General features: G+C 41.4%; 1 protein-coding gene across 1 annotated transcript in view; it reads left to right on the forward strand.

Moving 5' to 3' along the window:
* Positions 1-18856, forward strand: part of LOC124046902 (ubiquitin conjugation factor E4 B-like) — a 71181-nt gene that overhangs the window by 10909 nt on the left and 41416 nt on the right. Inside the window, 1 exon segment of the mRNA XM_046367672.1 lies at positions 9808-9898. Coding sequence (XP_046223628.1) covers positions 9808-9898 — 91 coding nt within the window.

The following is an 18856-nucleotide window of genomic DNA, read 5'->3' on the forward strand; positions in this document are numbered from 1 at the left end:
TTTGTGGAGCTAAAATCCTATGGTGACACAAATGCAAAGTTGTGTATAATCTGCGTAGCGTTAAATCAATGCCGTGCTTTCTGATAATGCTGCCAATGGGTAACCTACTGAACCGTACTGAACCATGTGGAACGTGATGTGTTATGTATTTTCTGAGTTATGTACACCAATGGTGGAAAAACTCTTGACCGGTTAAATGGGTCCTAAACCAATTTAGAGCTGGACTGGAGAAGTCAACCCACCTCTCCAGCCTGTCCAGAAGGACATAATGGTCAACAGTGTCGAATACCTTTTAAGACTAGGGGGCAATATTTTAATTTATGGGGAAAAAACTTTCCCGTTTTTAAATGGGATATTTTATCAGGACAAGATGCTAGAATATGCATATAATTGGCAGCGTAGGATAGAAAACACTAAAGTTTCAAAAAACTGTAAAAATATTGTCTGTGAATACAACAGAACTGATGTTACAGGCGGAAGCCTGAGAAAAATCCAATCCGGAAGTGCCTCCTGTTTTGAAAGCGCTGCGTTCCAATGAGTCCCTATTGAGCAGTGAATGGGCTATCAACCAGATTACTCTTTCTCCGTATTCCCCAAGGTGTCTACAGCGTTGTGATGTAGTTTTACGCATTTATGTTGAAGAATACCCGTAAGCGGCTACATTGCGCAAGTGGTCACCTGATGGCTCCCAGGGTGACTCTCGCATAAAATACAGAGGTAGCCATTACTCCAATCGGTCCTACTGAAAAACGAATTGTCCCGATGGATATATTATCGAATAGATATTTGAAAAACACCTTGAGGATTGATTATAAACAACGTTTGCCATGTTTCTGTCGATATTATGGAGCTAATTTGGAATATTCTTCGCCGTTTTCGTGACTGCAATTTCCGGGCGATTTCTCAGCCAAATGTGAAGAACAAACGGAGCTATTTCGCCTACAAAAATAATATTTTTGGAAAAAAGGAACATTTGCTATCTAACTGCGAGTCTTGTGAGTGAAAACATCCGAAGCTCATCAAAGGTAAACTATTTAATTTGATTGCTTTTCTGATTTCCGTAACCAAGTTACCTGCTGCTAGCTGAACAAAATGCTATGCTTGGCTATCGATAAACTTACACAAATGCTTGTCTACTTTGGCTGTAAAGCATATTTTGAAAATCTGAGATGACAGGGTGATTAACAAAAGGCTAAGCTGTGTCTCAATATATTTCATTTGTGATTATGCTAATTAGTGTCACTAGACGGGATGGGGTGTCACTAGAGGTTAAATCCAAGAGAAGAAGGACAGAGAGCTGTTTGGCATTTGTTGGCTCTAAGGTAATTTACAACTTTAACTAAGGCTGTGCTGTGGTGGGCACAATTTAAAAAATAAATAAATACATTTGGCTGTTTGAAAACCAATTTCTCCATAATTTAGCTTAAGAATGGAAGTTTAGAGATTGGCCGACACTTAATAAGAGCTGAATAATCAATTTGACTTTTCTTCAGCAGGTGTTTCACCATAGCAGTTTTTAGTACAGTGGGGAAAGTGCCTGTGAGCAGGGAGTGCTTAGCAATAGCTTGCAATTCTTCAAATATGCAATTTAAAGCTGTTCTGAAGGTGGTGGTGATAGGATCGAGAAGGCAGGTCGAAGGTTTAAGTTGTGATATCACTTTCCTGAGCATGTTTCAAACAGGGAAAGTAACTCCATAATGCCTTTGCGTGGTAGGCTAGGTCACATAACATCAAACTTCAGGTCTGGCTTGACTGGCACCCAGCCTAATGTTTTATCTTATCTCTGAAATATGCAGTAAACTCATCACATTTAGATGTGGAGTAAAGTTCAGGCTTGTGGGGGTAGGATTTATCAGGTCATCTATGGTTGAATAGCACTCTCAAATGATTCTGATTTATTAATGATCAAGTTAGAAAAATGTGCCCATCTGTCATTTCTAATTGCCAAGTTGCCTTGCTCAGAATATCATAATGGACCTGCAACACTGACGTTCTGCCTTTCTGAAATGTGTTTTTCGATGATTTTGTTTCCTCACTCATCTGTGATTTTGTCATTGTTCTCAAGGACAATGTACAATAGTTCTGAGAAATCAGTTAAGGCAGTACTTTGGTGTCCTATACAGGGCTCTCTGTTTGGATGTGTCCTTTTCAACCTTACTGGAGCTATGGCATCAATGGTTGCCCTTAATTTGATATTGAAGTTATCAACTAAATCATCATGAGGAAGGTGATGGTGTATTATTCATACACACACAAAAAGCTCTTTAGCAACTTCAGAGGTAAGATAGCGTTTCTAAATGGTTTGTTCAGTATTACCTTGGGCTGTGGGCAACAATGTAGTAAATAAAGCGTGATGATCAGCTAAACTAATATCAACAGTAGAGGATATGTCAATAGAAAGCTCCTTGGTAATAACCAGGTTCAGAGTATGGCTGAAGTTAGGGATGGACCCAGTAAATCAAATCAAATTTATTTATATAGCCCTTCGTACATCAGCTGATATCTCAAAGTGCTGTACAGAAACCCAGCTTAAAACTCCAAACAGTAACCAATGCAGGTGTAGAAGCACGTAACATGTTGGATAAAGTCCACAGAGCTCAAAAGATTCATAAAATCAATGGCCTTGGAGTCAGTCTCTTTGTCAACATTAATATTAAAATCGCCCAACAGAATAATTTTATCCTAGTTCTCAAGGACAATTGTTCAGAGAAATGTGGTGGAATATTCTATTCAAGTGAGAGAGACTTTGTCATTTCTTCAAACAATCATCTTTATTCAATATCGATTAATTATTGCAATAATGAAACTGTCGACGTTGGGCTTAGAACCTAACTGATAATGAACCAAACAGATGTTGTATAGGACCTAAAAATGCTGAGTCAGACTTAGTTCCAACTCTCTTAAGCCACCTTGGTTATCTACAAAGGATGGTATTTTACCCTCAACCTGGCTTAGTTTCCCAGATGCCAGGAAGATGAGGCATTGTTCTAAACTCTTCCAGGCTATCTCTCTCGGGTCACACAAACCACATCTTGTCTATGGAATGCCAACTTTAGGTTTTTATCACCAAGTCATTGTCAGCTCAAGCTGTCTGTAGAAAAACCCATTTCCCTTGACGCCCAGACTATCTGCAGGAAGCTAAAGTGGAAGCCACCTCGTTAACAGATGCCAGCCCACGCTTCAAAATACTCTTCTCAGTTAACTCAAAGGGAGAGAGTGGGTCCTAATAACCTTTCTCTATTTCATAAAACAACATCGATATAACAATATGCAACCACCACTGCTTTGGTGGCCTATACAGGGATAGAGCCAGCACTGGTGGCTGACATGTAAACAGTATGGCATGATGGTCAAAAGACCCACAGTTGCCAAATGAGATGGTCTTATAGCGGAGTGGATTAGTAAAACAGAAAGGCTTTTCCTTTTTTCTGATACAGTAGAGTGAAAAGCTAGTTATCCCATGGGGAGGCTTCAATAGCGGCACAACAGTCTAACAGCCATGTTTCAGTGAGAAACATGCGATCGACTTTGCACTCAGTAATGAGGTCATTCACAAGAATGGCTTTATTAGTGATTGCTCTAACAACCTTTTAAAAGTGCCGTATTCAATGAGTGTGGGCCAAATTCTTAACAACCTTAACAATATATTGATGTTATTAATGTTACAACCACTTTTTCTGACACTCTTATCTATCAGAATGGTAGGATGTTGTATAAACTCACTAGAAGGCGGAGTTAGAGGAACATAAATTAGTTTACTCACAATAACCATAGTTCCATTTCTACAGGAGTTTATATGCTTTCCTCTATTGCTTATTCTGACAGGGAGAACTGGAGCACTACCAGACCCTGTCCTTCAGTCTCTAAAACAGGTTGATGTTGCTGGGTCTGGAGCTCTACCAGACCCTGTCTGTCAGTCTCTGAAACAGGTTGATGTTGCTGGGACTGGCACACTACCAGACCCTGTCTGTCAGTCTCTAAAACAGGTTGATGTTGCTGGGACTGGAGCACTACCAGACCTTGTCCTTCAGTCTCTAAAACAGTTTAATGTTGCTGGAAAAATGTTCTGAACCCTTTCAATAACACCAGCAAGAATTATTCTGTTCCACAGACCGTAGGCAGGCCAAAATCTCTCGCCATCGATCTACCCACAATGATGGTGGTCATGATGGAATCTGATGGGGGAGGAAGAAGAGGAGCGGAATGGGACTGCCTCAGGCAGGGGGGATGATGGGTTTGAGCCAGGCTAGCCTGACTATTTGCACCTGCAACAGCGTATGGCTTCGGAAACCCCAAGAAGGTGGAAGATGGCCTGAGACCCTTCTGTCTTGAGTCACCTGCTGAACTGTGGTAGCTGTGGGGTAAGGTGCCACTGGGCGGGCACTGTCTAGTGGTATACTCCCAGTGCTGACTCCTGGGGCTGGTACGCCCGTCTCAAGCGGGGCAAAGCTATTTGATAGCTTGATTGGATTGGATCTTATCTGTGTTGAGCTTGACCATCTGTTACAGTCTTATTCTAAAATGTATTAAATCATTTTTTTTCCCTCAGTCTGCACACAATGCCCTCCAATGACAAAGTCGATTTTTTTTATTTTTAATTGTGGCAAATTTATTAGAAAGAACCAACTGAAATATCACACTTGCATAAGTATTCAGACCCTCAGTACTTTGTGAAGACCCTTCGGCAGAGAGTCTTCTTGGGTATGATGCTACAAGCTTGGCACACCTGTATTTGTGGAGTTTCTCCCATTCTTCTCTGCAGATCTTCTCATGCTCTGACAGGTTGAATGGGTAGCGTTGCTGCGCAGCTATTTTTAAGTCTCTCCAGAGATGTTAGACTTGGTTCAAGTCTGGTCTCTGGCTGGACCACTCAAGGACATTCAGAGACTTGTTCCGAAGCCACTCCTGCGTTGTCTTGTTGTGTGGTTAGGGTCATTGTCCTGTTGGAAGTTGAACTTTTGCCCGTCTGAGGTCCTGACCTGCTCCAGAGCGCTTTTCATCAAGGATCTCTGTACTTTGCTCCGTTCATCTTTCCCTCGATCCTGACTAGTCTCCCAGTCCCTGCCGCTAAAAAACATCCCCACAGCATGATGCTGCCACCACAATGCTTCATCGTAGGGATGGTGCCAGGTTTCCTCCAGACGTGACGCTTGGCTTTTGGCCAAAGAGTTCAATCTTGGTTTCATCAGACCAGAGTCTTGTTTATCATGGTCTGGGAGTCTTTAGGTGCCTTTTGGCAAACTCCAAGTTGGCTGTGATGTTCCTTTTACTGAGGAGTGGCTTTCGTCTGGCCACTCTACCATAAAGACCTGATTGGTGGAGTGCTGCAGAGATGGTTGTCCTTCTGGAAGGTTCTCCCATATCCACAGAGGAATTCTGAATCTCCAAGACCCTTCTCCCCCAATTAATCAGTTTGCCCGGGTGGTCAGCTCTAGGAAGTGTCTTGGTGGTTCCATGCTTCTTCCATTTATGATTTGAGGGAGGCCCCTGTGTTCTTGGACCTTCAATGCTGCCGACAATCATGTCTCAGAACTCTACAGACAATTCCTTCGACCTCATGGCTTGGTTTTTGCTCTGACATGAACTGTCAACTATGGGACCTTATATAGACAGGTGTGTGCCTTTCCGAATAATGTCCAATCAATTGAATTTACCACAGGTGGACTTCAGTCAAGTTGTCGAAACATCTAAAGGATGATCAATGGAAACAGGATGCACCTGAGCTCAATTTCGAGTCTCATAGCAAAGGGTCTGAATACTTATGTAAATGAGGTATTTCTGTTTAATTTTTACACATTTGCAAATATTTCTAAAAACCTGTTTTTTTTGCTTTGTCATTATGGGGCATTTGTGTGTAAATTGAAGAAAAACATTTTATTTAATCCGTTTTAGAATAAGGCTGTAACAATGTGGAAAAACGGAAGGGGTCTGATTACTTTCCCAACTTTCCCACTGCACACGTGTGTGTGTGTGTGCATCTATCAGTTACACCTACACACAACAACTAGGTCACATGTCAGTACCTACACACAACAACTAGGTCACATGTCAGTTCATACACACAACAACTAGGTCACATGTCAGTACCTACACACAACCAGTAGGTCACATGTCAGTACATACACACAACCAGTAGGTCACATGTCAGTACCTACACACAACCAGTAGGTCACATGTCAGTACCTACACACAACCAGTAGGTCACATGTCAGTACCTACACACAACCAGTAGGTCACATGTCAGTACCTACACACAACCAGTAGGTCACATGTCAGTACCTACACACAACCAGTAGGTCACATGTCAGTACCTACACACAACCAGTAGGTCACATGTCAGTACCTACACACAACCAGTAGGTCACATGTCAGTACCTACACACAACCAGTAGGTCACATGTCAGTACCTACACACAACCAGTAGGTCACATGTCAGTACCTACACACAACCAGTAGGTCACATGTCAGTACCTACACACAACCAGTAGGTCACATGTCAGTACCTACACACAACCAGTAGGTCACATGTCAGTACCTACACACAACCAGTAGGTCACATGTCAGTACCTACACACAACCAGTAGGTCACATGTCAGTACCTACACACAACAACTAGGTCACATGTCAGTACCTACACACAACAACTAGGTCACATGTCAGTACATACACACAACAACTAGGTCACATGTCAGTACCTACACACAACCAGTAGGTCACATGTCAGTACCTACACACAACAACTAGGTCACATGTCAGTACCTACACACAACCAGTAGGTCACATGTCAGTACCTACACACAACCAGTAGGTCACATGTCAGTACCTACACACAACCAGTAGGTCACATGTCAGTACCTACACACAACCAGTAGGTCACATGTCAGTACCTACACACAACCAGTAGGTCACTTGTCAGTACATACTGTTGGATTCTGTCTTGAAATATAGTAATTCATGTTACCAGACTAGAATTGACTGATAACTGTATAAGGAATGTGTATTTTGGGGTCAATGGAGTATGGCTATGAACTAGGTGTATGGAAAGTTACTGACTGAGACGAGGGAGTGCAGAAATGTTACATTCTGTCAAACATGTTAAACTTGGTTAAATATCATGACTCTTGAGGGAGGCTGTTGGCAACAGTCTGCTTTTAGTCACCTGAAGGTAGGACGGCCATGGATTAAAAAGAAGTAAGGAATTCGGCCGAGGTCAGGTCATATGAAGTGAGAAGAAGGAACTGTCCTATTACACAAACACATACTTCCATGTCCACAAAGGTTCTAGCATCAGGCAGGGCCGTGACTATACCAGTGAGAGGAACCAAATTGTAATTGTCACGTGCTGAATATAGCAGGTGTAGATCTTAGTGAACCGCTTACTTACAAGCCCTTAACCAATAATGCAGTTTTAAGAAAAATACCTGAAATAAAAGTAACAATTAATTAGAGCAGCAGTAAAATAACAATAGCGATGCTAAATACCAGTTAGTCAAGGTAATTGAGGTAATGTATACATGTGGGTAGAGTTATTAAAGTGACTTATGCATGGATAATAATAACAGTAGCAGCGGTGTGAGGGGGGGGACAATGCAAGTGGTCTGGGTGGCCATTTGATTAGATGTTCAGTAGTCTTATGGCTTGGAGGTAGAAACTGTTTAGAAGCCTCTTGGACCTAGACTTGGCGCTCCGGTACCACTTGCCCCTTGCTCTGACACCGCCTGGTACAGTGGTCCTGGATGGCAGGAAGCTTGGCCCCAGTGATGTACTGGGCTGTACGCACTACCCTCGAGTTCCTTACGGTCGGAGGCCGGGCAGTTGCCATGCCAGGCAGTGAGGCAATCAGTCAGGATGCTCTCGGTGAAGCTGTAGAACCTTTTTGAGGATCTGAGGACCCATGCCAAATCTTTTCTGTCTCCTGAGGGGGAATAGGTTTTGTCGTACCCACTTCACGACTCTTGGTGTGCTTGGTCCAGGATAGTTTGTTTGCGATGTGGACACCAATGCACTTGAAGCTCTCAACCTGCTCCACTACAGCCCCATCGATGACAATGGGGGCATGCTCGGGTCTCCTTTTCCTGTAGTCCACAATCATCTTCTTAGTCTTGATCGCGTTGAGGGAGAGGTTGTTGTCCAGGCATCACACGGCCAGGTCTCTGACTACCTGCCTATATGCTGTCTCCTCATTGTCGGTGATCAGGCCTACCACTGTTGTGTCATCGGGCAAACTTAATGATGGTGTTGGAGTCGTGCCTGGCTGTGCAGTCATGAGTGAACAGGGAATACAGGAGGGGACTGGGCACGCACCCCTGAGGGATAATGGTGTTCTGAGCCATGACCAGCTTTTCAAAGCACAGACGTGAGTGTTACGGGTCAGTAGTCATTTAGGCAGGTTTCCTTAGTGTTCTTGGGCACAGGGACTATGGTGATCTGCTTGAAACATGTTGATATTACAGACTCAGACAGGGCGAGGTTTAACAATGTCAGTGAACACTCTTTCCAGTTGTTCAGCGCATGCTGGGACTACACGTCCAGGTAATCCCTCTGGCCCTGTGGCCATGTTGACCTGTTTAAAGATCTTACTCACATCGGCTGCGGAGAGCGTGATCACACAGTCGTCTGGAACAGCTGGTGCTTTCAGGCATTTTTCAGTGTTTCTTGCTGTTCTATCCTGCCAATGCAGTGTGTAACAAGCCAGCTGTGAGTTGATCACGTCGTCGTTCAGCCACCACTCGGTGAAACACAAGATATTACGGTATTGTCCAGATGGTAGGATATACTTGCATTAAGCTCGTCCAATTTATTTTCCAGCGATTGTGCGTTGGCCAGTAGTACGGATGGCAAGGGAAAATTAGCCACTCATCAGCGGGTCCTCACAAGGCACCCCGATCTCTTTCTGCGATTTCTTTTCCGTCTCTTTCTCCAGCGAATGACTGGGATGAGGGCCTCTTTGGGTATCTGGAGTAAATGGCTCTCGTCCAACTCATTTAAAGAGATTCTTCATCCGGTTCAAGGTGAGTAATCGCTGTTCTGATTTCCAGAAGCTCTTTGCGGTCATCAGAGACAGTAGCAGCAGCATTATGTACAAAATAAGTTGTAAAAAATGCGAAAAAAGTAACACAATAACACGGTTGGTCAAGAACCCATGAAATGACAGCAATCCTCTCCGGCGCCATTTAATACACAGGAACAACAGAGATGTATTGTCTGTCTAGATGTGCAAGGAGTTGACTCCGCCTCCTTGGAGGGGGGTATAAATATTCAGTACCAGTCAAGATTTGTATAATCTAGTTGGTTATCCCTGGGTTAGGGTGTTCGTCATTGGTGCTGGTGGACCTGATTCAAGAGCCAACAAGGGAATCACCCTACTCTCACATACTTAGGAAAATACACTACAGGTCAAAAGTTTTAGAACACCTACTCATTAAAGGGCTTTTCTTTATTTTTGACTATTTTCTACATTGTAGAGTAATAGTGAATACATCAAAACTATGAAATAACACATATGGAATCATGTAGTCACAAAAAAAAAGTGTTAAATAAATCAAAATATATTTTATATTTGAGATTCTTGTGGAAAAAGTCAAGGGGTGTGAATAATTTGCACAGTATATAACCTCTAAATGTCTAAACCATTGGGGGGGTAACAGAAAATGATGGCAAGTGTTGCGATAAGACGGCCACCCGCTGCATTTAACTGTTCTTCACCACTGTGTGTGTCCTTTTGTGTTGATAGCCTGTTACTGTGATTTGATGCAGGGATGAATTCATTGACCATGTTGCCCCCCCCCCCCTCTCTCTGTGGCCCAGCAGCATATCCCAAGTGGATGTGGACTCAGGGATAGAGAACATGGAGGTGGAGGACAATGACCGCAGGGAGAGGAGGAACCTGGCTGAAAAGGTAGGCAGGGCTCCCAATCTACCCTCTTCCTTCCGGTATGTACTTTGATCAGTTGCTCTTTGTCTGTATTCAAAATGGCACCCTCTATTCCCTATATTGCGCACTACTTTTGACCAGAGCCTTCAGACGCAGCCTCTATCATGAAAAGGGTCTGCCAAATGAATGGGAGATAACAGAACTCTTTTTCTCTTTCGGTGCGAGTTGGTATATCAATACATTGGACCAAATGAGCTGGGGATTCATGTACTCCAAATTAAATACATGTTGTGTTTGTCACATGTCAATACAACAGATGTAGGCTTTACCGTAAATGCTTGCTTCTAAGCCCTTTACCAACAGTGTAAAGTTAAGAAAATGTGCAAATAAAAGTAGAAAGTAGTGACACAATAGATAACAATAACAAGGCTATATCAAATCAAGCAGTATTTATACAGCACATTTCCAACATGTAATCTAACACAATGTTCACAGGAAGAAAAAAAAAATTAAAGCTGAAGTATTTACTGCACAACAAAAATACGATAAAAAATATATAAAATTAGAAACTGAAAGACTTAAAAGCACCCCAAAGAAAGCAAAGTTAAAAAGGTTTTACAATCTCTTTTTAAAAAATGTGTCCACAGTTTTGGCCCCACTCAACTTCTCTGGCAGGCTATTCCAGACGCTGCCTCCATGCCTCTTGTTCCTAGGCTTTGGGATAGTTAAAAGGACAATGCCAGAGGACCTGAGTGACCTACTGGGTACATAACTTAAAAGCATGTCTGACATATATTGGGGTGCACAGTCTAGGATTTCTTTAAGAACAATAGAAAATCTGGCAGCCAGTGCAGAGACCATAAAACCAGTGTAATGTGTGCTCTTCATCTGGTCTTGGTCAGTACCTGTGCTGCAGCATTCTGTATGGTTTGCAGTTGACCAATGGCTTTCTTGGCGTCTATCTATGTAAGAGACTAGTGTCGTGGAAATTTCCTGTATTTACCAAATCATGAAAGCAAACCACACACAAGTCAGAGTTAGTTATCACAAAGTCCATCTTTAATTATATGAGCTCCATCACAACCCTATGACTCAGATCAATTCAGTGTCTATAAATTAATTCTCTGAGAGTTCCTTACACATTGCAACTGAGATCCTTTATAGCAAAGACACACATAGCCAGACAGCATCGGCATAATTTATCGTTCAGCTTTGTCTCCTAAACTATGTTCTTTTCTCAAACTCAGAACCATAAACCAAATCCACATATCAACAGGCATATATCAAATCCATCCTATCTTGACAAGATCACAGAGACACATTGACTGGCACACAGACATTGTGGAGCCAAGAGATACACGCTTGACCTCTCCCCTCTCTCCAGCCCAAATAACTTAGTCTTGACAGAGAACAGATACTGCAACCCCGCCACAGTATTATACAAACATATTCTGATGAGAAGTAACTTACAAACATAAGATGAATATAAAACATCTTACCTATGATACCAACTAATTCTGATTATTCCACAACACTAGCTCGCTAAAGTTTCAGATATTACAAGTTTCTAATTTAGTCTGTCGTTTTCATTTCAAGTTAAAGCATACGGTTAGCTATCTAGGAGTGGAAATGCAAATAGTCTGGATAGCCATTTGATTATCTGTTCATGAGTCTTATGGCTTGGGGATAGAAGCTGTTTAGAAGCATCTTGAACCTCGACTTGGCACTCCGGTTACGCTTTCCGTGCGGTAGCAGAGAGAACAGTCTGACTAGGGTGGCTGGAGTCTTTGACAATTTTAGGGCTTTCCTCTGACACTGCCTGGTATAGAGGTCCTGGATGGCAGGAAGCTTGGCCCCGAAGATGTACTGGGCCGTACGCACTACCCTCTGTGGGGCCTTGCGGTCGGAGGCCGAGCAGTGGTCATACCAGGCAGTGATGCAACCCGTCAGGATGCTGTGGTGGTTAATTTCTTCACTATCAAATGAGGAGAGGCAAACTTATCACACAAGTCAGAGTTATACTTAAACAAAATCTTTAATCACTTATTAATAAGGGAACAGGTCAATACAACATATAGAGTGAATCAATTGAGTGCTCTACGATAATGTCTGGTTGACGTTTTACGTTTTACGCTCAGATGATTCATTGCACCAGTCCCTCCTGCAGCAAAGCACCCGCACAATATGATGCCCCCCCCCGTGCTTCACGGTTGGGATGGTGTTCTTCGGCTTGCAAGCATCCCCCTTTTTCCTCCAAACATAATGATGGTCATTATGGCCAAACCGTTCTATTTTTGTTTCATCAGACCAGAGGACATTTCTCCAAAAAGTACGATCTTCGTCCCCATGTGCAGTTGCAGACCGTGGTCTGGCTTTTTTTGTGGCGGTTTTGGAGCAGTGGCTTCTTCCTTGCTGAGCGGCCTTTCAGGTTTTGTCGACATAGGACTCGTTTTACTGTGGATATAGATACTTTTGTACCCGTTTCCTCCAGCATCTTCAGGTCCTTTGCTGTTGTTCTGGGATTGATTTGCACATTTTGCACCAAAGTACGTTCATCTATAGGAGTCAGAACGCGTCTCCTTCCTGAGCGGTATGACGGCTAGGTGGTCCCATGGTGTTTATAACTGCATACTATTGTTTGTACAGATGAACGTGGTACCTTCAGGCATTTAGAAATTGCTCCCAAGGATGAACCAGACTTGTGGAGGTCTAGATTTGTTTTCTGAGGTCTTGGGCTGATTTATTTCGATTTTCCCATGATGTCAAGCAAAGAGGTACTGAGTTTGAAGGTACAGTGCCTTGCGAAAGTATTCGGCCCCCCTGAACTTTGTGACCTTTTCCCACATTTCAGGCTTCAAACAAAGATATAAAACTGTATTCTTTTGTGAAGAATCAACAACAAGTGGGACACAATCATGAAGTGGAACGACATTTATTGGATATTTCAAACTTTTTTAACAAATCAAAAACTGAAAAATTGGTCGCAAAGTTCAAGGGGGCCGAATACTTTCGCAAGGCACTGTAGGCTTTGAAATACATCCACAGGTACACCTCCAATTGAGGCTAATTGACATCATTTGAGTATCAGAAGCTTCTAAGCCATGACATCATTTTCTGGAATTTTCCAAGCTGTTTAAAGGCACAGTCAACTTAGTGTTTGTAAACTTCTGACTCACTGGAATTGTGAATTAATCTGTCTGTAAACAATTGTTGAAAAAATTACGTGTCATGCACCGACTTGCCAAAACTATTGTTTGTTAACAAGAAATGTGTGTTGGTTAAAAAAACAGTTTTAATGACTCCAAATCTATGTTCATGTAAATTTCCGACTTCAATTGTATTGTATCCTCTAGTTAACTGTTTAGTGATTGATAGCATATGCTTTCATCGTGTCCCAAAAATCTTTCCACCAACACTCAAGAATAAAGGCCATACAAAGTGATTTTTCACCTTTTACTTTTTTGATTTCATATGATTAATTTTAATGATTATTTTTAATGAAACAAACAATTTACTTTTTATTTTTTATTTTGTTTATTTACCTTTATTTAGCTAGGCAAGTCGGTTATGAACAAATTCTTATTTTCAATGATGGCCTAGGAATAGTGGGTTAACTGCCTTGTTCATGGGCAGAACGACAGATTTGTACCTTGTCAGCTCAGGGATTCGAACTTGCAACCTTTGGTTACTAGCCCAACGCTAACCACTAGGCTACCATGCTGCCCATTCATTATATTTGCTGAATCAATTAATTTGTGAATCGTGAACTTTGTATTTTCGAAAAAAAAAAGATTTAGATGTAGCTTGACTTGGATTATGTGGCTTCAAAAGGCACGAGCACATTTGACCTATCTTTTTTGCAGGTGCATGGTAACAGTCTAATAAAATAGGAAACGCTCACACTGCTCTTAATAGTGTCACTGCTCTTTATTAAGCTTTAAGTATTGGCCTTCGTCAGAGCTTTTGAGTTATTTAAAAATGAGCACCCTTATGTAGACCAAGCCCCATCACGTCCGTTCCACTCATCGAATGGGGTTGGAGTCGAGAAAAAACAAATTTTCTACAATATATCACAATGTGGATTTCATAAATATTAGAATAAAGTGTGTACATAACCTATTAACCTATCTGTAAAACCACAATGAGGACATAGACCTACCAAGAAAGTTTTCATAAATCATTGTGTTCAGCAAAAGAAAAACGTAGATTAATCTGAAATAGGGGCACATTTCATGTTCACAACATAACATACATAGGCATTTCATCATTAAGACCTCTAGGAAATAATGTCTGGAGGGTGAAAATCCCAAAACATTCTCTTTTACTCAGAGTATTATTAATATCACTCCCCTGTCTGATATCTTAACTTTCTCTATGCCACAAAATCTAAAGGTAGAAATATCATGCTTCAGGTCATTAAAATGTACTGCGACTGGATAATCCCTGTCGTTTCTCCTGATTGAACTTTTATCTTCACTAATTCTCTGTTTGAGAGAGCGAGAGGTTTAACCGACAGAGCACAGCCCACATGAACATTTAATGATGTCCATAACATGGGTGTTGGAGCACGTAATAATGTCATTTATTTGGAACTATTTTCCTGTGTGTGGGTGGCAGAAATATTCAAACTGTGCGCAACCTCTGCATATATAGCTACCATTCGGAAGAGAGCGTAAAAAAGCCTGGCTGATTTTATTTTGTGGCTGGCAGTTGGCATGACCCTATTTATCGCGTAAATTGCGACCTCTCCTATACACAATAAGTGGTGAATTTTTAAATTCGGCAAAGCTGGGTCCGATGATAAAATATGCCAGTGTTTCTTGACAGCATCTCAAACTTTTCGTGAGTTCAAAGTATATGTAGTTGTGAACATTACGGATTGTTCTTTAGCTTTTAGCAGGTCTTTTTTGTAGCAGTTCACCTCGTGTTTCCCCCAATGCCAAATTAAGAGCTTCATCCACACATTGTGGAGAGTAGCCTCTTCTTATAATCCTAGTGCGCATCTCCACTGCTTTTTCTAGATAGTCCTCTATGGAGTGGTGTGTATATATGGCGCAGTCTGAAAAACGGGCTTCTTGGAAGTCCTCTCTTTAATGGCTCCGGATGGAAGCTGTCCCCCTGTAATAGAGTATTTCTATCCGGTTTTTGTTTTCGATACAGAGTTGTAAACAGGGTTCCATTTGATTTCTCAATCCACATATTGAGGTAATGAACACGTTGAGTGTCACATTCAATAGTGAATTTGAGATTGGGGTTAATGTCATTGATTAATGCCATAAAGTCTGACAGCTCTTTTTCTGTTCCTTCCCATATGCAAAAAATGTTGTCAATATATCGATACCACTTCAAGACTTTACTCAAAAATGTATTTTAGTTTTCATTATTAACAAAAAGTTCCTCAAAATGACCCACATAAAGGTTAGCATAGCTTGGAGCGAATGTGGAGCCCATCGACGTTCCATTCGTTTGGAGGTATAATTCATCATCAAACCTGAAGTAGTTATACGTCGAAACATATTCATCCAGCTGTAGAATAAAGTTTGTTGGTGGGTATTTGTTAGTATGTCGGTCTCAAATAGTGAGCTAGGACTGCCGGCTAGTATAAAGACTCGACATCTGTGACCAAACAAGTCTCCTGTTAAGCCCGTTATTGGTGAGATCTTTATGAAGTCGATAGTCTTTCACACATGTCAATGCTTGCACATGAGATTTAATTAGTCTACGAAGTTCGACAATGCCTCTAGCATTGAGCATATAGCAACCTCTGGATAATTGCCTTGTGTTTTAGGTTTGTGTAATTTTGGTAAAATGTACAGGCATGGACGTATGGCACATTTGCAGCAAATATATTCAGGTTTTGAGATCAGGTTGTTTAATAGGGCTCCACATTAGAGCATATATCTGAGCTTCTCAACCGGACCTTGATCAACTGGCTCTGTGTTTGAGCATGGCTTGATCAATGTCTTTTTATTTAACCTTTATTTCATCAAGGAGTCATACTGAGACCAAGGTCTCTTTTTACAGATGAGTTACAGAACAAAATATATATATATAAAAAAGTCATAAACAGACATTCATCAGTAAAAAGGTCCTCAATCAGTGTTCTGAATTGGCCTAGAGGCACCAAAACATCACATTTCACAACATTTTGAAGAGTTTTCTACAAATAAGGTGCAAAAAAACTAAAAGCTGATTTACCTAAAACTCAGTAGGGACCAAAGGAATGTCCAGAGTTAGCCATCCCTGAGACCAGGTGTGGTAACTCCTATGTCTAAAGTTTAGTAGTGATGTTCGGTAAAGTGGGACTTTTTGTAAAAGGGCTTTATACATTTTTTATAAATAGCAATGTATCAACCTACGTGACCTCAAGAGGGCAAACCAACTTTCTGGTAGCGAATGCGAAATGAGTGCTAAAACTGTAACCCGTAATTAAGCGCACTATGATAAACGGCATCTAACGGCTTTAATGAAGTAGAAGCTGCGTTCATATAGAGGATGTAGCCATAGTCTAGGACCGATAGGAACACCGACATTCCTAATCTGCTTTCTACTATTTATCGAGAGGCAGGACCTATTTCTATAGAAGAAGCACATTTTTATTCTCAGCTTAACTCCTCAATAGGCTTTTTTAAAAGACACCTTTTCATCTGTCCAGTTGCTCAGATACTTGAAAGCAGGGACACAATCAATATGGACACCAACCAAAGTACATATGCTTAAATCATGAGTTATTTTTATGCGCTCTCGAGAACATGTGCTTAGTTTTACCTGCATTCAATACTAATTTCAGGTCAATAGAATTATTTTGTTGTACAATGAAGACCGACTGTAGTTCAGATGGAGCCTGGTCAACCTTGGGGGAAATAGCATACACAACAGTATCATTAGCATACAATTGCGAGTTACAATTTTTTTTTTACAGACAAGATAATATTGTTAATGTAAACAGTAAAAAAACATAGGTGTCCCACGGGGGTCAATTTTGGGTCCTATCATAATATCCAGGAATCCTGATTAAACACCATCAGTAGATCCACATTGAGTTATATCTGCCATTTAATTTTTTAACCAGTTATATGCAGCCTGGTCTAGGCCAATTGAGGAAAGCCTCTGAATTAGCAGTGTGTGATCAACCATATCGAAAGGTCCATGAAGAGGGCAGCACAATGTTGCTTTTTATCCATACAATTAACCACATTTGTACTAGGGATGCCGCAGAGATAGTACTATGACCTTGTCTAAACTCGACTGATGTACATTTAGAATACATTTCAAAGATCAGAAAGATCTTAGCTGAGAATTAATCAAGGATTCTAATATTTTAGCTGGGAATGTTTAGAAATAGGGTGATTTTAATTATTATTATTTTTAAATGTATTTGAGTCACAATGGTCAATCATTTTTGTGATGGGATAGTACTAGATATAATCATCAGCTCAAAAATATGGGATAATGATTCAGCAGTCGGGGGGAAATTGGATCAAGCATTTCATCTAGCACAGCAGATGGTGAATCTGTTTTAATTTCAGCAATTTACTATGAGTTGACGTGTTGACCGTTGAGACGCTGGTAGATGGAAGAGCAGTCGATTTGACTGTCAAAAGCCACCGTTTCTCTCAAATAAAAAGCTGGCAGAGATAAAATGATTTTTAAACATCACTTATCCCCTTCTCAGTTATGCCAGTGTCTGACAGAACTTGCTTAAGCAGGTAATAAGAGGATCACCAGCAGTCCAAGAGAGCTTAAACAGTAGCTTGATTGAGCTTTTTTTGTGTTTTTTTTTGGAGCTATCGTTCACTCTGAATTCTTTAAAAGGGTGGTGTTTTTCTGTCAAAAATATTTCCTAAATTCACCAAACTTGCTTTGCAGAAACAGGCTCATTCATCGAGGGAGTTTTACTTCTAATTAATTCAAAGGCATTATATTTCCATGTTTTCAATTGTGTAAGATGGTTGAACTCATCAATTGGATCATATCTTACTGGTAACTATACAGTGCATTCAGAAAGTATTCAGACCTCTTGACTTTTGCCTCATTTTGTTACGTTACAGCCTTATTCTAAAATGGATTAATTTTCACATTTACATAAGTATTCAGACCCTTTAATCAGTACTTTGTTGAAGCACCTTTGGCAGCGATTACAGCATCAAGTCTTCTTGGGTATGATGCAACAAGCTTGGCACACTTGTATTTGGGGAGTTTCTCCCATTATTCTCTGCATATCCCCTCAAGCTCTGTCAGGTTGGATGCGGAGCGTAGCTGTACCGCTCTTTTCAGGTCTCTCCAGAGATGTTCGATCGGGTTCAAGTCTGGGGTCTGGCTGGGCCACTCAAGGACATTCAGAGACTTGTCCTGAAGCCAATCCAGCATTGTCTTGGCTGTGTGCTTAGGGTCGTTGTCTTGTTGGAAGGTGAACCTTCACCCCAGTCTGAGGTCCTGAGTGCTCTGGAGCAGGTTTTCATCAAGCTTTGGTTTGTACTTTGCTCTTTCCCTCGATCCGGACTTGTCTCCCAGTCCCTTGTCTCCCAGTCCCCAGAGCATGATGCTGCCACCATCATGCTTCACCGTAGGGAGGGTGCCAGGTGTCCTCCAAATGTGACGCTTGACATTCAGGCCAAATAGTTCAATCTGGGTTTCATTAGACCAGAGACTTGTTTCCAGAGACTTGTTTTTCATGCCTTTTTACTGAGGAGTGGCTTCCTTCTGGCCACTCTACCATAAAGGCCTGATTTGGTGGAGTGCTGCCGAGATGGTTGTCCTTCTGGAAAGTTCTCCCATCTCCACAGAGGAACTCTGGATCTCTGTCAGAGTCACCATCGGAAGAGTCTTGGTGGTTCAAAACTGCTTCCATTTAAGAATGTTGAAGGTCACTGTGTTCTTGGAAATGTTTTGGTACCCTTCCCCAGATCTGTTCCTCACTCAACAAAATCCTGTCTCAGCTCTATGGATAATTCCTTCAACCTCTTGGTTTCTGATCTGACT

Source organism: Oncorhynchus gorbuscha, linkage group LG10 (genome assembly GCF_021184085.1).
Source record: "Oncorhynchus gorbuscha isolate QuinsamMale2020 ecotype Even-year linkage group LG10, OgorEven_v1.0, whole genome shotgun sequence".
NCBI classification, from domain to species: Eukaryota; Metazoa; Chordata; class Actinopteri; order Salmoniformes; family Salmonidae; genus Oncorhynchus; species Oncorhynchus gorbuscha.